Source organism: Delphinus delphis, chromosome 6, assembly GCF_949987515.2.
Source record: "Delphinus delphis chromosome 6, mDelDel1.2, whole genome shotgun sequence".
NCBI lineage: Eukaryota > Metazoa > Chordata > Mammalia > Artiodactyla > Delphinidae > Delphinus > Delphinus delphis.
In genome coordinates this window covers 2,195,375-2,216,273 of record NC_082688.1, presented here as the reverse complement: position 1 = coordinate 2,216,273, position 20,899 = coordinate 2,195,375, and the positions used below count along the sequence as shown (strand labels likewise).

The window sequence follows — 20,899 nt, the reverse complement described above, 5'->3', positions numbered from 1 at the left end:
GGGCCGCAGCGTGCTGCTCAGAGGAGCCCCCCAGGGACGCGGGGCAGTCAGAGCGCCAGTCGTCCGGACACCCACCTCCTTACATCAGTCTTGAACGTGGTGCTGTTCAAACCTTCTTACTGAGCCCTTTCAGACCGAGCCCTTCCTCTCAATGAAAGGCGCAGAGAAGCCCGGCACCCGGCTGGGTGGGCCTGCTCTGCCTGAGGTGCGTGAGCGCGGGGCCCGCCCGCTCCACTCCCCTCAGCCTGCGCCCAGGAGGTGCCAAGAACAGCTGGAAATCATCACTTGAGGCTCCAGCTAAGAGTCCAAACCGATTCACCTACATTTCTACCGCTCCCAGGAGCGTCTCGAAGGAAAGGAAAGATTGCCTGCTGCCATGCTGAAGTTCACAGACACAGGAGAGCTGCTGGAAACCACCCCTGCCCCCAGCGCCGGCCCGGCCTCGGCGCCCGGTACGGTGGGATTTGGAGGAGAGCCGGCCACGGAGGTCCCGTTCAGCAGGGACCCGACTCCACCACTTCTGCTGAGCGCCACCCATGCCCAGCTTGGTGCCTCTGCAGTGATGGGGAGCCCACTCCGCGTCGGGGCCTTTCATGTCAGTCCCGGACAGGCTCGTCTAAAGGAGAGTGCTTCCTTTCAGCAGAGCCCAAATCTGTCTTTCTCACTTCCTTTCTTCTTTCGTCCTACTTTGCGCCTCGGGCCACCCAGGGCAGGTCTGCCCATACCCTGCCTGGCCACTCTGTGGGCATGGAGAGATGGTGCTGTGACCTCCCTGGGGACCATCTTTCACCCAGGGCCAGGCTCAGGCCCCTCGCCACAGAGGCTGCTTCGTCCTGGAGGGATCTCAAGCGACGTCACCTCCCCGGGCAGCGATGTGTCCGGGAGGAACAGGAGACGCTCCCAGTCACGTGGTCTGTGACAATCCCGGCGTGCGTGGGGATGACATCGGGGCTCCCGATTCAGAAGAGGACCCTGCCCTTGGGGAGCAGGCTCTCAAGGCCGGCTCCTCCCGCACCCATCCCAGCACTCAGCCCTGTCCTCTCCCGAGACCAGCAGCAGCAGTGCTGGCCGTGGCGCCCGCTAGGTCAGCTTTGGCCACGACAACTTACTTCTCATTTCGTGTCTAGCCCTGTAACCACGCTTGGAAAGGCGGACATCCCGTTTTACAGGTAGAAAGTTGAGTCGTGGAGAGATTAAGCAATTTGCCAAGGGCATGGGGTGTGGTGGACCAAATAGCGCATCCCAAGCGTTCACCACATACCCCACAAAGCCCACCTCGCGCCCTCCAGAATATCAGGGGGCCAAACTCAGCCTGTCCCATGCCCTGCTGGGGGAGGAGGGGCATGTAAAAGGAGGGGGCCCCAGATTCCAGCCCAAGACGGAGAGCCTGTGGTCCTTTCAGAGCCCTGCGGGGCCCCCTCCCCAGGTCCTCCCTCGGGCCCTCCTCCTGAGATGCCAACCAGGGCTGCAGGAGGTGTGACCACGCCCAGACCACCGGTTGCCCGGGCTCCCGTCGGTGGCTTGCTAATTCTTCCACACTGGCCAGAGCACGCAGGGGACAGCCAGAGCTCTGGCCAGCTGGGGTGGGAGTGCAAGGGCAGGGTCGGGGGATCATACATTTTGAGTGGCAGTAACTCGTCTTGCCCAAACCCACACACGAAGTCGCAGGTATACATAAGGCGGCACCCGGGGTCTCCCTACATTTGCCACAGGTCCCGGACCTGGGTCTGGCATCTGACCTTGCAGCAGTCCCCGGGGGGAGGGGACCAGAGCTGGCGGCAGATGGAGCCCCAGGCCCTGGGCTGTAAGCCAGAAGCTTGCTGTGGTGGCACCCAGCCACGTGAGCAGACATAGGTTCAGACACTTACTAACTCCACGTGTCTATCTGCCCAGGCAACCCCGGGGGTCTCTGTTCCCCTCCTGCTTCCTCCCTGGACGAGGTCCTAGAATCCCAACAGTTCCCTCTGCCACAGACCACGTGGGTCTCTTTCCCCCTCCTACATTTGCTGTAAGCAAAAGTAAAATCCTGACCACCTGAGATTTCTTACTTTTTAACCAGGATGTTTGTTCTAACAAGGTGTGATATGAAGAATGACGAGGGAGCCTTTGGGGGGCTGCATAACCCCCCAGCGGCTGGGCCTTACCATGGTCCAGCACATCGTAAGCACAAGGACATCCAAACTCCCACCTCATCGCACTGCCTCGTGGGTCAGGAAACTGCTAGATAAGCTCCCTGTGGGCAACTGGGGGCTACAAGCAGGTGCATGGGCCCCGAAGCCCGGACTCGCACCCACCGGCGAGGTGGGCTCAGCAGGTGCCGCCCTTCGGCACCCGTCACGGGTACCTGTGGTGCAGGTGGAGCTGCAGGGCTCGTGGGACGAGAGCTTCCACCGGTACATGTCCGCGGGACTCACGCCGTGCTTGCGCGTCTTGGGCCTGGTCCTGAAAGCAGGTGAAGCAGAGAAGGGGGTGAGTTTCACGGGAGGATCTGTTCGTGGACCTGTCCTGAGCTCCAGGCAGAATCGCCACCTGTCGGGGTCCCAGTGCCCACCGTCTAGAACAGAGACAAGGGAAGCGGCGCCCACGGGGCGGCGGGTTGTAGGAAGGAACGGACGTTGGCATTTTCCATCTTAATGACTGTCTGAGCTCACTGGCCTGCAGCCGTCAGAGCACCTTCGGGGGCTGGGGGGTGAAGAATCTGGGGCTCCCCAACATCGCAGTTGCTCCTTCCACACACACAGCCTGCTCGCTCTCACCTTCTAGCAGGGTCGTGCAGATTCCTCCTGCCCTGTCCCCGGGAAGGGACCGGAGAAGCACCTGGTGTGCTGCGAAGGTGCAAGAATTCTCTCCCACGGCCTCCCTCAGCTGGGATTCTGACTGAATGGGGCACACTAGCCATTGGGCCTCCGACGATCAAAATAGAAAAGCTCAGCTGCAGACGGGGGAGTGGCCGCGTCCCCTCCAGACGCCTCTGCCCAGGTCTGCAAGGGCTGCTGTGCCAGGGAACGCCGGGCTGGGTCCCCGCCAGCGACGGGCTAGGATTCTTGGCCGGAACTCAGACGGCCCAGCCAACTATTGTTAGGACTGTTTGCTTCTTTGAACCAGTCGGTGTGCTGGGGCCCAACCTCCGTATCCAACGTGCAGGCTCGTTTTGGACTCGGCAGGGGCAGAGGGAGGTGGCGGCAGCTCCCAGAGCCCGGGCATCTGCTCTGAGATGCAGACGGCTGAGTCTGAACGCGGCCCGTGGAGCCCTGCCACCCCCAGAGCCGGCAAAGGGGACGCGGTCCCATGGCCCGGGGGACGGCACGTCCCTGAGACCCCACCGCCCGGCTCCACTTCCCTTCCTGCCCAGAGGGGCCGACTGAAGACCGCCCTAAGCTCAGACCCTCTCACAGAGCACGCTCGCAGGTCCTTTCCCTGGGGCTTTCTGTCACCCCGGAGGTCAGGCTTAGATGAGGGTTGGTTGCAGGGCATCCATTCTAAAAGGCCTTCCAGTCAATTCTGTGATAGAGACATTGGTTTGGATTCAACTGGGAGTTTACCGTTTGTCTTCCAACTTCTGGAATTTCACAAGTGGATGAGAACGGCTCTTACACTTTACTTTTGCATAAATGTTGCCCTGAAGACACATCGTGCTCTGAGAACCAGGAAATGGTCTACCCACGGACCTCAAGTAACGAATTTACTGATGGGGCTCCGTTAACCAAGGAAGGAGGGAGAGGGAGGAGAGGGAGGGGAAAGCCGAGGGCAGCCGGCCACAGGCGGGCGGCCGGGACCCCTCACCTGGTGGCGTCCCCACCGGGAGCCTGCCCCAGCCTTTCCACACATACGGGGGAAGGGGAAGGTCCTCCCTCTTTCCTCCTTAAAAGTGAGCGGGAACTTTAAGATGGGGCGCTCCACCCACCCAAGACCCAAGCATCTCAGAACACGGGACCCGTGGAACCTCCCCGGGGAGGAAGAGCCTGATTCTGAAATGTGCTGATTGGGTCCCCCACCCTCCTTTCCACAGCTTTAAATTCTCCCCAAGAACAAAAGGGGATGAAAAGATCCAGCCCCTGCCCGGCCACCCCACCCATGGAGAAGCCATCTTTATCTAATTACACCCTCCTGGGCCAGCAGGCAGCGTGACTCATTCTGGAGAGACAGCAAGCGGTTCAAAATAACCCTTCGGGTTTTAAGCACCAAAGGTATTTTTTGGGGGGGCTGCCCACATGGCACTGCTCGTGGGAGCACCGCATGGGCGCCTGTCCCGCCTCTCGAAACGTGTATTTGCACAACAGTGCAACGCCTGAAAGACTCTGTTCTCGGAAGTGGGGCCCTGGGGAGAAACACACCCAGGAAATCGCTGAAACCACCAACCCTCCACCCGCCTCCATCTGGAAGGAAGGTAGTACCCTCTGATCCGAAAGGCTCGGACCACCTCAGCCCTGCGATGCCTCGGATCCCGCGTCTGGACCCTTTCCCCAGGACCGCCACGCGTGTTTATAAAAGGCTCATAAGGTGCTTTGCTTCCCCGCCACCCCCGCCACCCCCGATCCAGGCTGAGACGGGGACCCTGTGTCTCTGTGTCTCGGACGCTTGTTCCCAACGCCAGCGTCTGGTGTCGGGGCGTCCCTTGATCGTTCGGGGCTGTTCTGAGAAGGTGAAAATAACCTTTCCTTTCTGGGCTGCCCCTTTGATTTCGCCCTCTCTGAGCAGACGCGACTTCCTGTGTTTGGACAACTCACTGCGACAGGGCTATTTTGTCCTGGCGGTTCCCCCACCCCCCTCCACCCCGCCACCTCCCTCAGCCCTTTATCTCCAAAGACCATCTTTGGCCTCTGGTCCGCGGTGTACTTTGAAGCAGCTGGTGGGGGAGCCGCCCATCTCCCCACGTCAGGACTTTCTGAGTAATGACCATCACTGTACTGGTTCCTGCATCCCACATGGCACTGGAAACCCAATCATTCCCCTTAGGGCCCAGGGGTGGGGTGGGAGTCAACTGGGATGGGGCAGGAGACATTCTTTATAATGTGACCTAAGGACCCAAAATCTTGTGCCATGACCTGGCTTAAGAATCCTTGAGTGCCCGACCGGCGGGCCCTGAAGCATTGTCTGACAAGCCCCTCGCTCAGGGATGGGGAACTGAGGACCAGAGAGGGTCACCGATGGGTCCAGGTCCCATGGGGACGGGGCGGGGAGGGGAGAGGGTTGGGATGGAGACCCACTGGCACTTTCCAGGCCTGAAGCCAAATTAAACAGCAGCCTGTGTGCCCCCCGGTAAGCCCGTTCACGGAGGGACCCTGACCGTGAGATGGGCGGCCTTCCTCGCACGGGGTCGTGGTCCCAGAAGGGCCCCTCCCCCACCCCGAGGCTCAGTGTGTTCACGATCTTTCCCGTTTGCTGGGTCCTCACTAGGTGCCTTCAGCGCTTCAGTACCAGATGGAACTCAATCCTCTGGCCAGCCCTGGGGGTGAGAAGAGCCCTGAGTAACTGGCCCCGGATCACAACAGCAAGTACCGGCTGATTCTGACCCCCCCCCTCAGACTCAGAGCCTGTCTCGCCCTTCCGGCCGCTGGATGCCACACCCCCCCAAGGCCCACTCCCTGCATTCTGAAGCCGGGCCAGGCAAGCAGATGGCCTAGATGGACCCTATGGGAAGAAGGGCAGCCGCAGAAGGCTCCAGACCTCCCACTCTGGCCACATTTGCAAAGAATTCCACCCAGAGCCTCAGGATTGCCCCGGATGTGCCCTGGGTATCTCATGGGGCCTCGGAAAACAGCTTGAGAAAAGAGGGGGGCACCTCCTGTGGGCTCAGGGGCCCAGCTTCCCTGCTCTCATCCCCGGGGAAGGGTGAGAGAGTCGTCTCCACTCGCCTCACCTCAAGAGTGAACCCCAAATCTTCCATCAAACTCAATTCCCCAAGGACGCCCGCCTCTGCATCTTCAGCCCTGGCTAGGGTTCCACTGGCTTGGTGTCTAAAGCCAAGGGGTTTGGGTGGGTCCTCAGAAAACAAGATAAACTAAAACCCAGTGCACTTGGACTTCCCTGGTGACGCGGTGGTTAAGAATCCGCCTGCCAGTTCAGGGGACACGGGTTCGATCCCTGGTCCAGGAAGACCCCACATGCCACAGGGGAACTAAGACCGAGCCTGTGCTCTAGAGTCCGCGAGCCACAACTACTGAGCCCATGTGCCACAACTACTGAAGCCCGCGCGCCTAGAGCCCATGCTCCGCAACAAGAGAAGCCACCGCAACGAAGAGTAGCCCCCGCTCGCCGCAGCTAGAGAAAGTCCGTGTGCAGCAACGAAGACCCAACACAGCCAAAAATTTTTAAATTAATTAATTAATTAATTAAAAAAAAAAAACAGTGGGCTTGTTCCTGCCTCCAGTCCCCGCTCGCCACCAGGGGTGCTGAGCCTGGCTCGGTCTGTTTAAACCAGCCTCGCTGCCCTGTTAGCCTGGAGAACAGGGGAGTCATCATCAGCCCAGGGAATTGTCCTCTAGTAGGGATAGTGGAGGCCTGGAGCCACCCTGATCCCAGCTGACCCCAACCCGGGGAGGCTCCTGGCCTCAGACTCCTCCAGGGCCAGCCACGACTCAGGTGTCCCCAAGTGTGACTGTCCAGGCCTCCCCAGCGTGTCCTTCGCTCTGGACTCTCTCCCACGGCCCGTCCCAGGGCAGCTCCAGCCCCACAGAAGAAGGCCTTGTTCCTAGTGCCTGACTTGGGGCCTGGTCCCTGGCTGGGGACCCCACTGAACCGTCCCCCAGTCTCCTCCCTGGCCAGCGGGGAAGGTTGTCCCGAGCCACCCCACCTTCGGGGAACATTATGGTCTCCCGCGAGAGCTGTCCCACCTTACGCACAGCGACCACGTGTGCAGTGAGTGTCCAGACCGAGAACCCAAGGACCCCAAGCCTCCAGTCTCTGAGCCCTAAGGACGTCACTTACCTCCTCTCTGAGCCCAATACCCCTCCCTGAAGCTAAGGCTGTTTGTGATGAGAACATGTCTCTGTGCACACGGAACACTTAGCCCCAAGTGCTCAGAACCGTTCACCTCCTCCCCCTCTGCCCCCCAGTTCCTGGGATCACATCACACGTGGGCACTCGGCACCAGCTTTAGCCCGTGGACCTAACTTGTGGAAAAGATGCTAAAACCCAGGCCTCTGACCCCCTGCTCAGATCTGCGGGGTGAGGCGGGGGGGGCCCTGGGCGGGGGCGGCTCTCTCCCACCTACCTCCGTCCCGGCCCTCACCCGGCAGCCCCCAGAGAGGACTGGGGAGCTGCCTCCTACCTGGCTTTCTGCGTCCTGTTCCCAGCCAGGGCAGGGAGGCTGGCACTGGCATTGGGGAACGGGGCCTCGGAGGAGGTGTTGGCCACTCTGTCAGTGCTCAGCTCCAGGTAGGACCCGTTGAGCAGGTAAGCACCGGCTCCCTCGTTCTCCTCGTACTCGACGTAGAGGCTGTCGGCCGGGGAGCCCATCGGGGCGCCCTGTGCAAAGATGCTGTTGCTGGTCTCATTGAGGGGGACCTCCCTGGAGTCGGAGTCCGTGTCCAGGAGCTGGTCGGAGATGGCGTTGGCCGAGAGGAGCTCCTGGGAGGTAAAATGGGCGCCGGTCTCTTGGTCATCCTGGTGTCCCGCATGAGCCGTCCCGGTGGCGTTGCCGTCTACAGGGGAGATGGGTGGCTCAACCTCCGGTGCCCCCTCGTGGCGGGGCAAGGGCTGCCCTGGGCAGGGGCGGAGCAGGGGGGCTGCAGCAAAGACCTGAACCGGGAAGCGTCCAGAGGCAGGTTTCTGCCCGATGAGCGGACACAGATCGCCCGGCGGAGGCTCGCAAGCCGGCCTGGACAACCTCCTGTTGGGGAGCCTGCTTGACCCCTGCCGTGGGTTGGATAGGGTTTCCCCAAAATCCACATCTGCCCCGAACCTCAGAATGTGAGCTTATGTGGAAATAAGACCTTCACAGACATACAGATCTCCAGGTGAGATCGTCACGGACCCTATAACTGCAACGCCTGCTGTCCTTTTAAGAAGAGAACACGCAGAGACACACGGACGCAGAGGAGAAGCCGTGTGAAGACAGAGCAGAGTCTGTAGCGATGCGGCCACAAGCCAAGGGACGCCTGCGCCGCCGGGAGCTGGAAGCGGCGGGAAGGACCCTCCCCTGGAGCCTCCAGAGGGAGCACAGCCCTGCCGACACCTTGACTTTATTCCATAGACTTCTGGCCTCCAGAACGGGGAGAGAATACGTTTCTGAGGTTTTAAGCCGCCCGGTTGGTGGGAGTTTGCTGCAGGAGCCCCAGGGAACGAACACCGCCTCTAAAGTGTTTCCTACTTGAAGACTCTCAGGGTCTTGGAAACTTGCCCCCAAGTCAGTGAGGGGAGTCTCCTCAAGTCTGCTCTACCTCCACCCCTCAGCAGGGCTGATGGTCCAGCCCAGCCCCGACGTGTCACTCCACGGCCCTCAGGAGTACAGCCAAGCTGGCAGCGGGGGGTCAGGGACTGTGACCCACCGCTGCGTCTTCAGCTGCACCTCCTGTGGCTTCCCCTGGAGCCTGTCCCGCCAGGCTGGCCCTTGCTGGGCCCCTCACCCCCGCCCCTCTCCTATGCCCTCCCCTGGCTAACCCGTACTTGCTCTGGAGCCCTCAGGTCAGGGGTCACCCTCTCCAAGAACTCGAGGTCCTCCCTGTGCCCCTCAGCTGCGCGTCATTCCCTCCCCGAGTTCTGGTCACACCTCGCGCGCTATGCTGTCTGTCTGTCTGTCTGTCTGTCTGTCTCCACTGAATGAGTGAGAGCACGGGCTATGGGGCCGGACCATCCTGGATTTGCCCCCAGCTCCTCCGTGGTGGACTGTGTGACGCAGGCAAGACCCCTCCCTCTAAGCCTCAGTCTCCCCACCTGTCAAATGGGGATAACCATACCCACCTGGAGGAAGGTATGTGCAGAGGATGTCTGCTAAGGGCCGGCCCTGGGCCTGCCCGGTCAGCCTGCACGGAACCGGCCCCTCCGTCACCCTCTTCTGCAGGTGCCGGGTTCTGAAGACCCTTCACCCGAGGCCCCTCTCCCTGGGAAGCCCCGCCCCACCCCGCCCCTCGTCCTGGTTACCTCGGAAGCCCTTGCCCCTGGGGGGCCCCTCGCAGGCCCTGCCGCTGGCCTGCGCGCACACCTCGTTGGTCTCCTGGCCTTTGCTCAGACCCAGCTCGATCCCCGGGCCCCGGTGGCCGAACAGTCGGTTGTCCAGGCCCAGCTGCTCCGAGGAGGCCTGGCCGTAGAGGGAGCCGTTGTGCTGAAGGAAGCCCACCAGCCCAGCCCCGTCCAGCTCCTGGCTCTCCGTGCTGTCTGCGGTGGGCTCTGAGAAGCTGTAGTAGACGGGCTGGATGCGGTGGGCGTGCGGCGGCTGCAGCAGCGTGTACTCGAAGGTGATGGAAGGGCTTTTGCCGTTCTGGTTCCACACCTGGGGGAGGAGAAGAAGTGGGATTCCAAGCCCTCCCTCACCCCAGCCCCTTCCCCACCAGCCTGGAGCGGCTGCTGCGGCCTGCGGCCCACAAGCCCCTTGAGGACAGACTCTTGTCCCTGAGCTGCAGAAGGCTTTCCTGCGGCGGCCTGCAGCCGAGTCCTTCCCAGGGACTCACCCTTGACCGAAGAACGCTGCCACTCCCACCCAAGGCTATGCGTGGCCCCAGGGGTAGTCCGTGTCCAAAGACAGGCGAAGGCGGCCAGGGAAGGGGCAGAGGGAGCCGTCCGCCCCAGGCACAGGGAGTGAAGGGTGCGCGGGGTGCAGATAATGTTTTAAAGGTAATAAAACCAATTAAAACCCAACCTGCATTTTACTACCACCACATGCCAGAAACCCCAAGTTATAAGAGTGCACCGTCCCCACCACCTTCCCCCCGGAGCCCCCCGCTGCCAGCCGAGCGCAAGTACCAGGGCCCAGGCCCCTGAGGACCCTCCCAGCATCAGAGCTGACTGGGGGATGGGCTGAGGTTTCTGTCGAGACTGCGTCGCCCCCCAGCTTTCCCCCCTGACTGTCCTGCTCCCCCGACTGAGTGCTCGCGGGTCTTTCGAGGGACGCCGCCTAAGTCAGCCGGTGTCAGAAGCCCCAGGAAGCAGCTCTCAAATGGGAGTTTGGAGCCGGATCCCCCGCCAGCAGCGGTGACGCGAGCCCTCCCTGGCGGTGCATGGACCCCTGAGATCCCCCCAGGTGTCAGGCTGGAATGAGACATCAGAGGAAGAAAACGTGCTTTGGGCGCCATGTCTCAAGTGTTGGGAGTTGGCTGGGCTTGGGGTGTACCTTGAGAAAGGAGAAAGGTCTTCGGAATGTGGCGCTTTGGAGATAGACAGTGAAAGGCTAGGGTGACATCACCACCAAACCTCCAACCTAAGGCCAAGCCAGAGTGTTACCTCCTAGGTGTTACACAGAGACTCACGTGTCCTCCAGCAGGGCCAGAAAAGGTGGAAGAACGTCAGAGAGCCGGGGCGTGTTGGCTTCTCCACCTCGCCAAGAGCCCGACCAGGAGGAGACTTGGGGCGTGGGGGTCTGAGTCAATCTGCTTAAAAATTTTGAAATCTCAGACTCCCCTGAATCTTTGAGCCTAAAAAGTGGCCATTCCTTGCCGTTAAGACCAGCACCTGGCCCCCTCCTGAAGATCGTACGGAGACCTCTGCCTCCCTGAGGGCCTTGCCCACCTCCTCCCCGGGCCACCTGGCTGATGGCTCACGTTAAGCGCCCTCTTCACCTACTCAGGGGAGCCCTGGGGCTGCTCGGGGGAGACGGGGCCATCGGCAACGACCCTGCAGAACCAGCCGCGGCAGATGGCAGAAGCCGAGCCTGATGGGGGGAGTCTCTCCTGTGGGAGCCCCGGCTCAGGATGGAGGAGGGACCACGCTCGCAAGCACCCCGGGAAGGTGAGGCCAACACACTAAGGGGAGGACCCGTGCTGACACCACCACGGCAGACGACGGAAGAGGGAGGAAAAGGCTGGAAAAGCCGCCAGGTGACTATTTTCTGCAGGATCCCCTGGAGGACGTTCCGGCCGCCACAGTGAAAGGAAGCGTGATGGTGAAGGGTCACCCACGTCACTCAGAGGGACACCTAGAGGGATGGTGTTGGGTGTCCTCCTAGGCCAGGGCCAGTGGCAGGAGATGCCAGTACAGAGCTGAACTGTCCATGGTAATCGGACAAGGGGGCTCAGGTACTGTAACGAGCAATGAGGTTGACACGGTAGCCAGGGAGCTTGAGCCGCCTTTGGGCACGGCTGGCAGAACAAAGGACTCCTAGGGGACAAACGCATGGGCCCAGCAAAGGTTCTTCTCAACCTGTATGATCAGAAGAAATCGCGGGTGGATGACCGCAAAGCAGACGACAGCTGCCACATAAACGTCACAGTCGCTGCCCGGTTTCCTGGACCACGTTTTAGACCCAGAATCTGCTGGAGGATGGAATAGCCAGGTCCCCGGGAAGAATGATCCCCAACTGGTTGATATGGTCATGATTACCCCGGTTCTCCCACCAAAGAGCCCACAGCTATTTACTTGGTGAGCTGCTCAGTGGAGAAACGGGTAGACATTGTGGGACCAGGGTTCAAGGTGTCATTGTTAACCAGGGACCCAAAGCATCATTACTGTCCCCGTTACGGTGAGAGCACGTGGATGACAAGTAATGGCCCAAACAAGGCCCAGGTCTGGTTGACAGTCTATCCGCTGGATCTAAGGGTCACCCAGCCCCCAAACGCATAACTGGGAGTCAGCAGAACTCTCCTGTTGGCTGCTTGACCTGGGCGGGGAGTAAATCAGAAACCATATTGCATCCTGGGGGCAAAACACAGAGATTAGCGCCGCGCAAAGACCTGAAGGATGCAGGGGTGCTGACCCCATCATAGCCCCCATTTCATTCAACAGTTTGGCCCCTACAAAAGCAAGACAGATCCAGGAGGGTGACAGTGGATTCCTGCAAGCTCAAACGAGCAGTAGCCCCAGCTGCAGCTTTGGGACAGATGTGGCATCCTTTCTAGAGCAGATTAACATGCCCTCAAGTTGACCATCTGGCAAATTCTTTTCTACCCCCATCAGGAAGGAGAAGCAGAAGCGCTCTGTTTCATACACTTAGCGCTCTGACCCAGAGCTATGGTTGACTCTCCCGCTTCCCGTCATAACACGGTACAAACGGGTCTGGACCGTCCTACAGAACATGACGTTGGTCCACTACATTGACGACATCATGTTTATCAGACCTGATGAGCAGGAAGGGGCACTGGAGGCCTTGGCATAACATACGTATTCCAGAGGATTGACGATTAACCCCTGTGAAGACTGGCCCCACATCAGTGACAATCTCAGGGTCCAGTACTCTAGGGCAGCACAAGACATCTCCTTGAAAATAAAGGGAAACATCATATCTCATGCCCCCAATCGTGAAGAATTTAGGACACAACATTTCCGCATCAGGGAATATTGGTCCAATCCATATACTGGAATCGCCTTGAGTGGGGTCCTGAGGAGAAAGGGCTCTGCAGGAGGCCCAGGCTGTGATGCAAGCAGCCCACCACCTGGGCTGTAATACCCAGCAGCCCCTGCAGTAGTAAAGGTGTCTGTGGTGGGGAAAGAAGGACTGTGGCGTTTCTGGCAAACTTTGCTAAGAAAATGATAACGTAGACCCCTAGTGTTCTAGAGGAAGGGCCATATCACCTAAAATAGATAGACGTTATTTGAAAAAACCTCCTGGTGTGCTATCAGACCCTACTAGAGATGACCCTTTGACCGCAGGACATCAAGTGACCCACGCAGCTAGAGCCGAACATGATAACATGAGGTCTCTCAACTCCGTTAAGTTACGGGGTCAGGAGGGCCCAGCAGCAGTCCAGGGCTAGAGGGACGGAAGAGCGGGTGAGCCAGCCTCCCAGCATCCAGGACTCTGGTACCAGCATCCCTCTCTCAGCTCACAGCTACGGCTGCACGGAGCGCCCTTAGGGTGAAGACAGAGAGGAGCGACATGGCAACACTCGGCTCTGAGCTGCGGCAGCTTGGTCGGGGGGTGTGAGCTGAAAATGGGATTGCTGTGAAGGAAAATCCTCCCAGAGGGCTGCAGGCCGTACTGTAAGGTGGTCACCCAATCTGTTTGGAAGGCAGAGTGGCCCTAAGTAAGAATAAATCCTGACTCGTGGGCAGTGCACTTGGCTTGGCCGGGAGCCTGGATGGAAAAGACTTTAAGATGGGGCATGAGGAGGTCTGGAGAAGACACGCGCCGTTGGATCAGTGGTGGAGACGTAACATGTGAAGGTCTCTGGAGCATCTGTTAAGGCACACTACAGGGCGCCCACCCTGGGAGGGGCACGAAACAAACGGGTGAGAGACAGAACGTCTTTGCCCCCTGCCATGGGCCAGCCTCTGGCATTGGTCAGGTGGGTGGGCTCTGTCCCCACCGTATCCCTCAGCCTCCATGAAAGCCGGCAGGCCTCCAAGAGCCTCTTGACATCACCTGATTTCGGTGATAATTCCTCTGCCTTTTCAGATCTGGGGAACCAAGCGGCAATGCCATTCATTTCTAGACAGTAGCCACAGGAAAAGTCCCGGCAAGCTGGCCATAGCAAGCCAAACTCTCTTGCCCTCTGCTCACGCCCCACGCACTCCCCCCAGAAGCCATGAGCATGCTGGGTGCAGCATCAGGGGGACAGCCGTGACAAGCACCGCCATGGTCCCTCAGCATCGAGGACCTGGCAGGAATGCCACAGTGTCCATGGGGCTGAGGGTAGGGAACTCCATGCGGGGCTTGAACCCCAACCTGTGGAGTGGGGAGTGGGTCCTGCATCCCTGTACCCCACCCAGCCTTCTGTCCTCATCTCCCCACACAGTTCCTGATGCCCTGCACAGAACCTCCTGCTGTGCACATCCTCCAGGGGTGCTAACAGAGGGAGGGAAGGAAGGAAGGAGGGAAGGAGGGAAGGAAGGAAGGAAGGAGGGAGGGAGGGAGGGGAGAGGAGGGTCACACAAGTGAGAGTGTGAGTCAGCAGGTGCTTGGGTGAACAAGTGAACAGGTAAATGAATTAATGAGTCAATGGGAGACTAGTGAAGGAATGAAAATCTGAGTGAGGGCTGGGTCGAGGGAGTGACTCAGTGAGTGAACGAGGGACTGAAGGAACGAGGCCCACCCCGAGATGCGTGGAGGCGCTGGCCCGGAAGCCCCCCGCCTGCTGCCGGCTTCTGGGGAAGCCCCGGAGCCGCGGCCCACGCACCATGACGTTCAGGCCCTGGTTGGTGGGCCCCTGCGCCACGATGTACTCGATTCCCGTCTCGTACACGTCCATGGGCCGCCGGTACTTGACCACGGTGCCGGCGATGTTGAAGTTCTTGGGGCTGTCCACCTTGAAGTTGCCATTGAAGAAGTAGTAGCCGGCTTCATCTGCAAGAGCTGAAAGGGCACAGCTGCCTGGTCACCTGAGCCGGAGCGGCCGGAGTGGGGATGGGGTGGGGGGCAGGACCTCGCACTCGGGGCCTCTGGCCAACCTGTGGATCCCTGCGACCCTCCCCAAACACCCAAAGACAGGAAACTGCACGTCGTGGGAGTGGGACGCTCTGTTTGCACACGGCATGTGGCCCTGGCCAGGGAGATGTGGGCCCTCCTTCCTATCAGCCTAAAATAAACAAGGGCTTGTCTGGACGACTGAGGGTGGCTGGCCCAGGGCCCACTTGGTCCTGCCGTTCCTGCCGCCCCCAAAGGGCCTGGGGCTGAGAGGTGAGGTAAAGCATAGGGACCAAGCGGCCAGGTCGAGACACACGCTGGACAGCAGGTGTCCGCCAGGTTGGGGCCGGGCCACCCTGCCTGGCTCTGCTGCAGACTTCCCCATGTGAGCCGGGCTGACTTGGCACCCCCAGCTTCCCCTCCCCCGACACGGGGAGAGGACCGTAGTGCCCCACCAGGGCCCAGGCCGAGCAGCACTGCAGCCCTGTCCCAGCGGCCCCAGCAGGCCCTACCCGACCCCAAGCTGACCAGTTCCGTGCTCTCGCTGGGAGCATGACATTCTGCTGCCCAGACCGGGGGACCCGGCTGACCGTGGGCCGGATCGGCCCACTCCCCGCCGTGTGGCTCCCAGTCAGCCTCTCTCTGAGGCCGGTGGACACTTGGAACCAAGGACTTCAGAAGGACATCCACTCCCAGAACTGGAGCGCGATGACGCCCAGACAGCGGGAACGCACGTGCGGCCCCCCGCAACGGGCTGGGACATCTGTCCAGAGGCGGGACGGCTGGCCCTCCCTGGGAGGCCCGGGGCCGTGGGGCGGGGCTCCACCTCGGGGACAGTGTGTCTTCCAGAGGGTTTCTTTAGAGCCCGTGCCAGGAACTGGCCCGAAGGTGGGGAAGAGTCCAGCTTCCAAAGCTTCTGATGCAACTCCAAGCGGAGGAGACGGGCGGTTAATTTATTATCAGGCAGACGCAGCAAGGAGGACGCGTCTGCTGGAAAAACACCCTCCATGTGGCGACGCTGAAAACTAACGGGGACAAGAGCGGGAGCTGGGCGAGGGGGACACGGACGGGCTGGGTCCGTGCACAGGGTTAAATCCCCGGCCCGAGTCCAAACCTGTTTCCTGACAGTAACGACCTTCCTTCCTGCGGCTTTCCCAGTGCTCCGAGGCTGCCCTTGGTATTTCCACGCGTCTGTTTCAAGAACGATGGCTTTGCAGCCAGCTCTGGGAACACGGTGTTTCCTGGCCTCACCACCCTCCCAGCGGGCCACAGAGCAACCGGCCTGGCAGAGGCCTGGCCCCCGTGCTCGGGCCGCAGGGGCTGGGGCCTGGAGCGTGCAGACCGGCCGGCTGGGGGCTGGGGCTCAGGGCCCCAGGCACTGGGGCCCCGGGGCCTGAAGGGCTGAGAGCCCGTGCTGAGCTCAACCTTGAGGACCTTTAGCAAAGACCCACCCTCCACCCCAGCGTCCCCTTAGAAGGGTGGTCGCGCCCCACCAGCCCTGGCCCCCGAGAAGCTGGCCTGAGAGGGAGGGAGGTGAGCCCTGCCCGGGGTCCCCCACCTGCCCTGCGCAGATCGGCTCACAGATGTCAGTATCTGCCCTCCTCGTCCAGAAGGGGCTCCCCCGGGGTGCAGACAAGGTGCACTGCCCCGCCAACTTCCCACTGCACAGGGAGCCCTTCCAGAAACTGTCACCAACGTGGGGCCTCACCTCCTCAGTCACCATGCCAATGACTCCACAATCCTCAAGGACCCATCCTGAATCCAGCTTCCCACCAGAGACAGTCCAGTGGCCGAAACATCAACTCGAGGGCCCCAGACGGGAGTTTGAATCCCACCCCTGCTTCTCGTCACCCTTGGCCTCAGACTGGCCACCTACTCCTTCTCGCTCTGCCTCAACCTTCTCAGCCCCAGAGTCTCACTCCTCGGACCTGGGGGGGCAGCGGGGGGAGCAGAGAGGCCGCCGCCAGCACCTCCAGCTTTTGCCTGTGCCTTGCCCTCCAGGGACAGGGAACTCACTATCTGAGTCATGACCCCCTCCATTATTAAGCAACTCTGAGTGCAACACCTCTGCACACATGGGGGTGAGGTCAGCTTCCCTACGACACCCCCACCACCGCCGCCACATGCTACACACGTGCACCCACCCAGGTCAAACTCTGGCTTCTGGGGCCATCCCTCTCCTGCAAGAAGGGACCCAAGGTCAAGTGTCCCCTGTCCACACAGAACCCACACATTGCACCCCACGCGAAACCACAAGCCCCTGTGACGCCACCCAGGCCCCACATACACACCTAGGACGTCCGCAGACTTCTTCCGCTCCACAATCTGGATGTCTCGGGCGCCGGCCGGGATGTGGGTCACCAGAGAGTAACCTGGGGGACACGGAACAACGGTGAGCGGCAGGCCGGCTGTGGCCACTGCCTCTCGACTGCAGGACGGCAGCCACCACCCTCCTGCACTCCTGGCGTGTGAGGGGCAGCGTCTAAGGGCAGCCCCTCCCCGCCGCCAGAGCTGCGCACCTGGGGCCCAAGAGGCAAGTCCAGGACCTGGCGGAACACGCCCTGCCGCGGGAGAGCTGACCCACTGCTCCAGCACGGCCCCAGCATTCCCCGCTTCCGAGACGCTTTCCTACCAAGGCTGCGGGAGATGCTCCCTGGTACCTGCCCTGCTCCTTCCGAGGCACGCCACAGGCCACAGGGACCATAAGTCTGCCGGAGTCAACATACGTGGGTCCTGCTCTGCCACTACCACCAAGGTGACCCTGAGAAGGCTGCTGCAGCCCTTGGGCCTCAGTTTTCTCGCCTGTACAGGGATGACGGCCCCCACTCTAGATGACGGAGGAGATTCTGGGTAGCACAGAGCCCGGCCCTGAGGTGCTATTTTAGAAACCCACGTTGTCATACCATCACGTTGATTTTAAAGGTTTGCTACATTCAAAGGTGTAAATGAGAAAGTACGAGGCCCCAACTCAGGGCCTGTCATCGAAGGCCCCAGTCAGGTGGGGTGGCAGCCACGGAGACCCTCACAGAGCCCCCCACAAAGGGACCAAGGGTCTTGGGGGGCAGAGGTCTGAGGAAGGGACCGTGCTGCCAGCAGGTGGTAGAGGGTTTGCTGGGAGAAGGAGGGAGGTTGTTTTAAAGCCCTCAGAGTGAAAAGCCGTCTGGGAGAGGGTGGTGAGGGGCTTCTCGAATCAGGTTTGCTGGGGTCGATGCCCAAGTCACCCGAGGGGCACGTGGGCCCGCCTGCCAGGTGAGCCGCTCCTGCCGGCCGCCCCCATTTACGGCCCCCTGAAGACCCTGAGCTGGTCCTTCCGGCCCGCGGGGAGCCCCTAAACGCCTAACCACTGGCTCTCTTGGCAGGAGGACAGGAGCAGCTGTGACCTGCAGTATCGGCCGATTTCCGGAGGACAAGCGCTTCCACCCACTGTGGCCGATGTCAGGCTGCCAGCTTGTGTCGCTGGGCGCAGAGTCGGGAAAAGGGACACAGTCGTTTACCTGCTGCCCTAGTATTTCCAGCTGACAGACACAAGAGTTATAGAGGTAAAACGATTAGGAAATGATGACTTTGCTTAAATATCATTTACTTAAATGAAGGTTTATATGTGTTCGTTTTTAAATGAGCACCCAGCTCCGAGCTACCTCGCACACATCTACCAGGGGAGCATGTGGGTCACCGCTTAGGACCACAGACCCGGGAGCAGGCTGTCTGCGTTCACACCCACCTCTGCCTCTTCTGGCTGTGTGACTTTAACCCAATTTCTTAACCTCTCTGTTTCCACATCTGTAAAATGACAGCAGTGGTAGTCCCCACCTGGAGTCAAGAGCCGGGAGCGAGTTAACCGTGCTGCACTTGGCTCCGTGCAGTGCACTTGGTAGAGTTATAGGTGGGCTTGGGTAAGGGTCAGCCCCGGGCCCCCAAGCTGAGAGCTCCACGCGGGCATGAACCTGACTGCCGCACCTGGCACCCAGGAGGCGCTCAGAAAGAGACGCACCCTCTGAACCCTGACTCTGCCAGCTCGACGCCCCAGCATCCGGCGGAAGGTCCCAAAAGCAGGTTTGTGAAAGGAAGGGAGGAAAGGCGCGATGTCTTTGCCCGCGCCCCTCCCACGGCTAGGCCTCTGAAGAAAGCGGCCTCTGCCCACTGCGCTCGCCCTGCCTTACTCAGACCCCTGCCCGGCTGGGCTTCCGCTAGAGACACCCCTCCTGTCCTCACCCTGCCTCTCCTCAGTCGGCATGTCCATCCCTGGGTCTCTCGTCCAAGCCCTGTAACTCTAACTCCGAAAGTGTCCGTCCCCTCCACCTCCAGGACACGTGGGGGTCCCGACAGCCAGGTCCTTGGGGGCTCTCGAGGGGTTGGCTCTAGTCCAGACGCACCTGGCCTCACTGAGGGACCTCGAGCCGGCAATTCCCACCCTGGGCCTCAATTTCCCCATCTGTCAAATGGGTTTCAAGCTGCCCTGCCTTTCCCAGTCTGCAGGCTGTGATAACCCAGTTTAATCCCACAAGCATTAACTGAGACCCAGGAATGTATTCAGTTCAAGACTGAGTATTAGAAGCAATATCCTTCCAAAAGTGCAAAGTCCTGTCACAGGCACAGACCCCGTGCCCGCCCCTCCCCCAACCCCCAGGAGGGCTGGCTCTGTGCTGCGGCCGGCGCAGAGCTGGCGGGAGCCTGGGCACTGCTTCAGACCTTGAAACTAGGGTTTGAGAGCTTAGGCCCCAGCATCTGTGCGCCCAGACCTCAATCTCATATCAGCGGTGAGGACGGAACGCATGCCTCAGTTTCCCCCTTTTAAGGATGGTATTAACATCTCCCTGAAGGCTGCGCTTGGGTCAGATGTGGTCCCCAATCCCTGTGAGCACTGCGGCACCTGGTATCCAGCAGGTGCTCAACACAGAGCTGCTGCTCTTCCTGTAGCTAATGGGGGCCTTACAGAGCCACTGGCCAGCCCTGCTGGGCCTGGGTGGAGGATCAGGGCGCCCAGGAGGGGAAGGACCCTGCACAGTCACTTAGCAGCCGGCGGCAGGATCCCACGGGCCCTGGACCCAGAGCGGCAGGGGCTCTTACCCAGGTGGGTGTTCCCCTTGCGGTAGTTGCCTGTCACGTGGGTGCAGCTGCTTCCATCCCCCTGGCAGACGCCACACTTGTCCAGCGTGTGGGTGGAGAAGAGCACCCCGTCACAGCCGATGGGCTGCAGGAAGGGAGGTGGAGAGGCTGCTGGGAGGGCGCTGAGGCCCGGGCCCCGGGGCCGCCACTGCCTGGGTGGACAGGTGGGCGGCCGGCGCAAGGAGACCGGTGGTACTTCTGCTACAATGTTGAACAACCTCACATTTTCCAGACACGCAGACCCCTCGCAGGTCGGCAAGCTTGCAGGACGTGCCGTCGCGGGCGGGGACCATGAGTTGGCGCTGGCCGTCCACGGTGGTGCAGTGCAGGTCGCACGGCTTGCTGGAGATGTGCACATAGTCATCTGATGGGGGAGACAGGGTCTCAGGGCGGCTGGTGGGGGCCAGGGTCAGGGACCTCCCCTCCCCCGCACTGAGACGGCCCTTCTTTCATGGCACAGATGGGGAAACGGAGGCCTGGAGAATGGAAAGAACTTGCCTGGGGTCTCAGTGGCAGAAACGGACCAAGATGCAGGTGATCTGGCCCAGCCCAGGCTCTGGAAGTCCAGCCTCTGCCACCCTGTGAGTGGGGGGCAGTGTACCCTCTGCAGGAGGTCTGAGCCGACTTGATGGCCCTGGGCTGCCGGTCCTGGGGACCCTGCACTTACCCGGTGAGCGGGAGAGGCCAAGTCATTTACGCTGCCGCCTGAACTTCTTATGACCTTGGACGAGACCCACCCCCCGCCACCTCTGGGCCTGTTTCCCCACCTGCCTACCCACTGGACGAGGACATTCCCTCCCACAGGCCCCAGGAAGTGACCCTCAGGTATAGATCCTGCCAGAGAATTCCCTGCTGGGTGGCCCAGGGCCACAGTACCGGGATAGAGCGGCTTCCACTGGTGCGTCCGTCCGTTGTACACACGGGAGTTGAAGGAGATGCACTGCTCCTCGCGGAAGCTCCTCCCGTCCGGCGGACACTCCTGGGAAGCGGGAAGACAGGGCGGGAGGCTCTGGGAGGGACTCGGCCCGACAAAAGCATTTTTGTCCAGGCAGAGCAGGAAGTGGCTCTCCTCCGTGCTCTCCGTCTCTCGGGCTCTCTGGAAGGAGGGAGGGAGGACCAAGCCTCCAGCACCCACGTGTGCTGGCCCTCCCCGTGCTCTGGGCTGGATCCTTTCAGTCCCACCGCCCCGGCCTTCTCCCCGGCCGCACATGGAGCGGCAGGGACACCGGCCTCGGCGGTGCTCGCGCGGGGTCCCCACGCACCCCGCGTCCTCGGGCAGGAGCCCATCTGCGTGTCCGCATCCACAGCCACAGTGCCTGGGACACGGGCACTGACTGCGTGGGCCTGACTTCACAGAAGAGG

At 60.9% G+C, this 20,899-nt stretch overlaps 1 protein-coding gene across 3 annotated transcripts in view; it reads right to left on the bottom strand.

Annotated features, from left to right (window-relative positions):
• ADAMTSL2 (ADAMTS like 2) overlaps window positions 1-20,899 on the bottom strand; it is a 35,205-nt gene that overhangs the window by 9,985 nt on the left and 4,321 nt on the right. For all 3 annotated transcript variants that reach the window (XM_060013832.1, XM_060013831.1, XM_060013833.1), the window contains 8 exons: window positions 20,414-20,516; window positions 19,756-19,901; window positions 19,499-19,622; window positions 16,723-16,803; window positions 14,205-14,380; window positions 9,082-9,430; window positions 7,271-7,643; window positions 2,345-2,442 (listed from right to left, as the gene is read on the bottom strand). In XM_060013832.1, coding sequence (XP_059869815.1) covers window positions 2,345-2,442; window positions 7,271-7,643; window positions 9,082-9,430; window positions 14,205-14,380; window positions 16,723-16,803; window positions 19,499-19,622; window positions 19,756-19,901; window positions 20,414-20,516 — 1,450 coding nt within the window. The remainder of the gene's footprint in view (window positions 1-2,344; window positions 2,443-7,270; window positions 7,644-9,081; window positions 9,431-14,204; window positions 14,381-16,722; window positions 16,804-19,498; window positions 19,623-19,755; window positions 19,902-20,413; window positions 20,517-20,899) is intronic.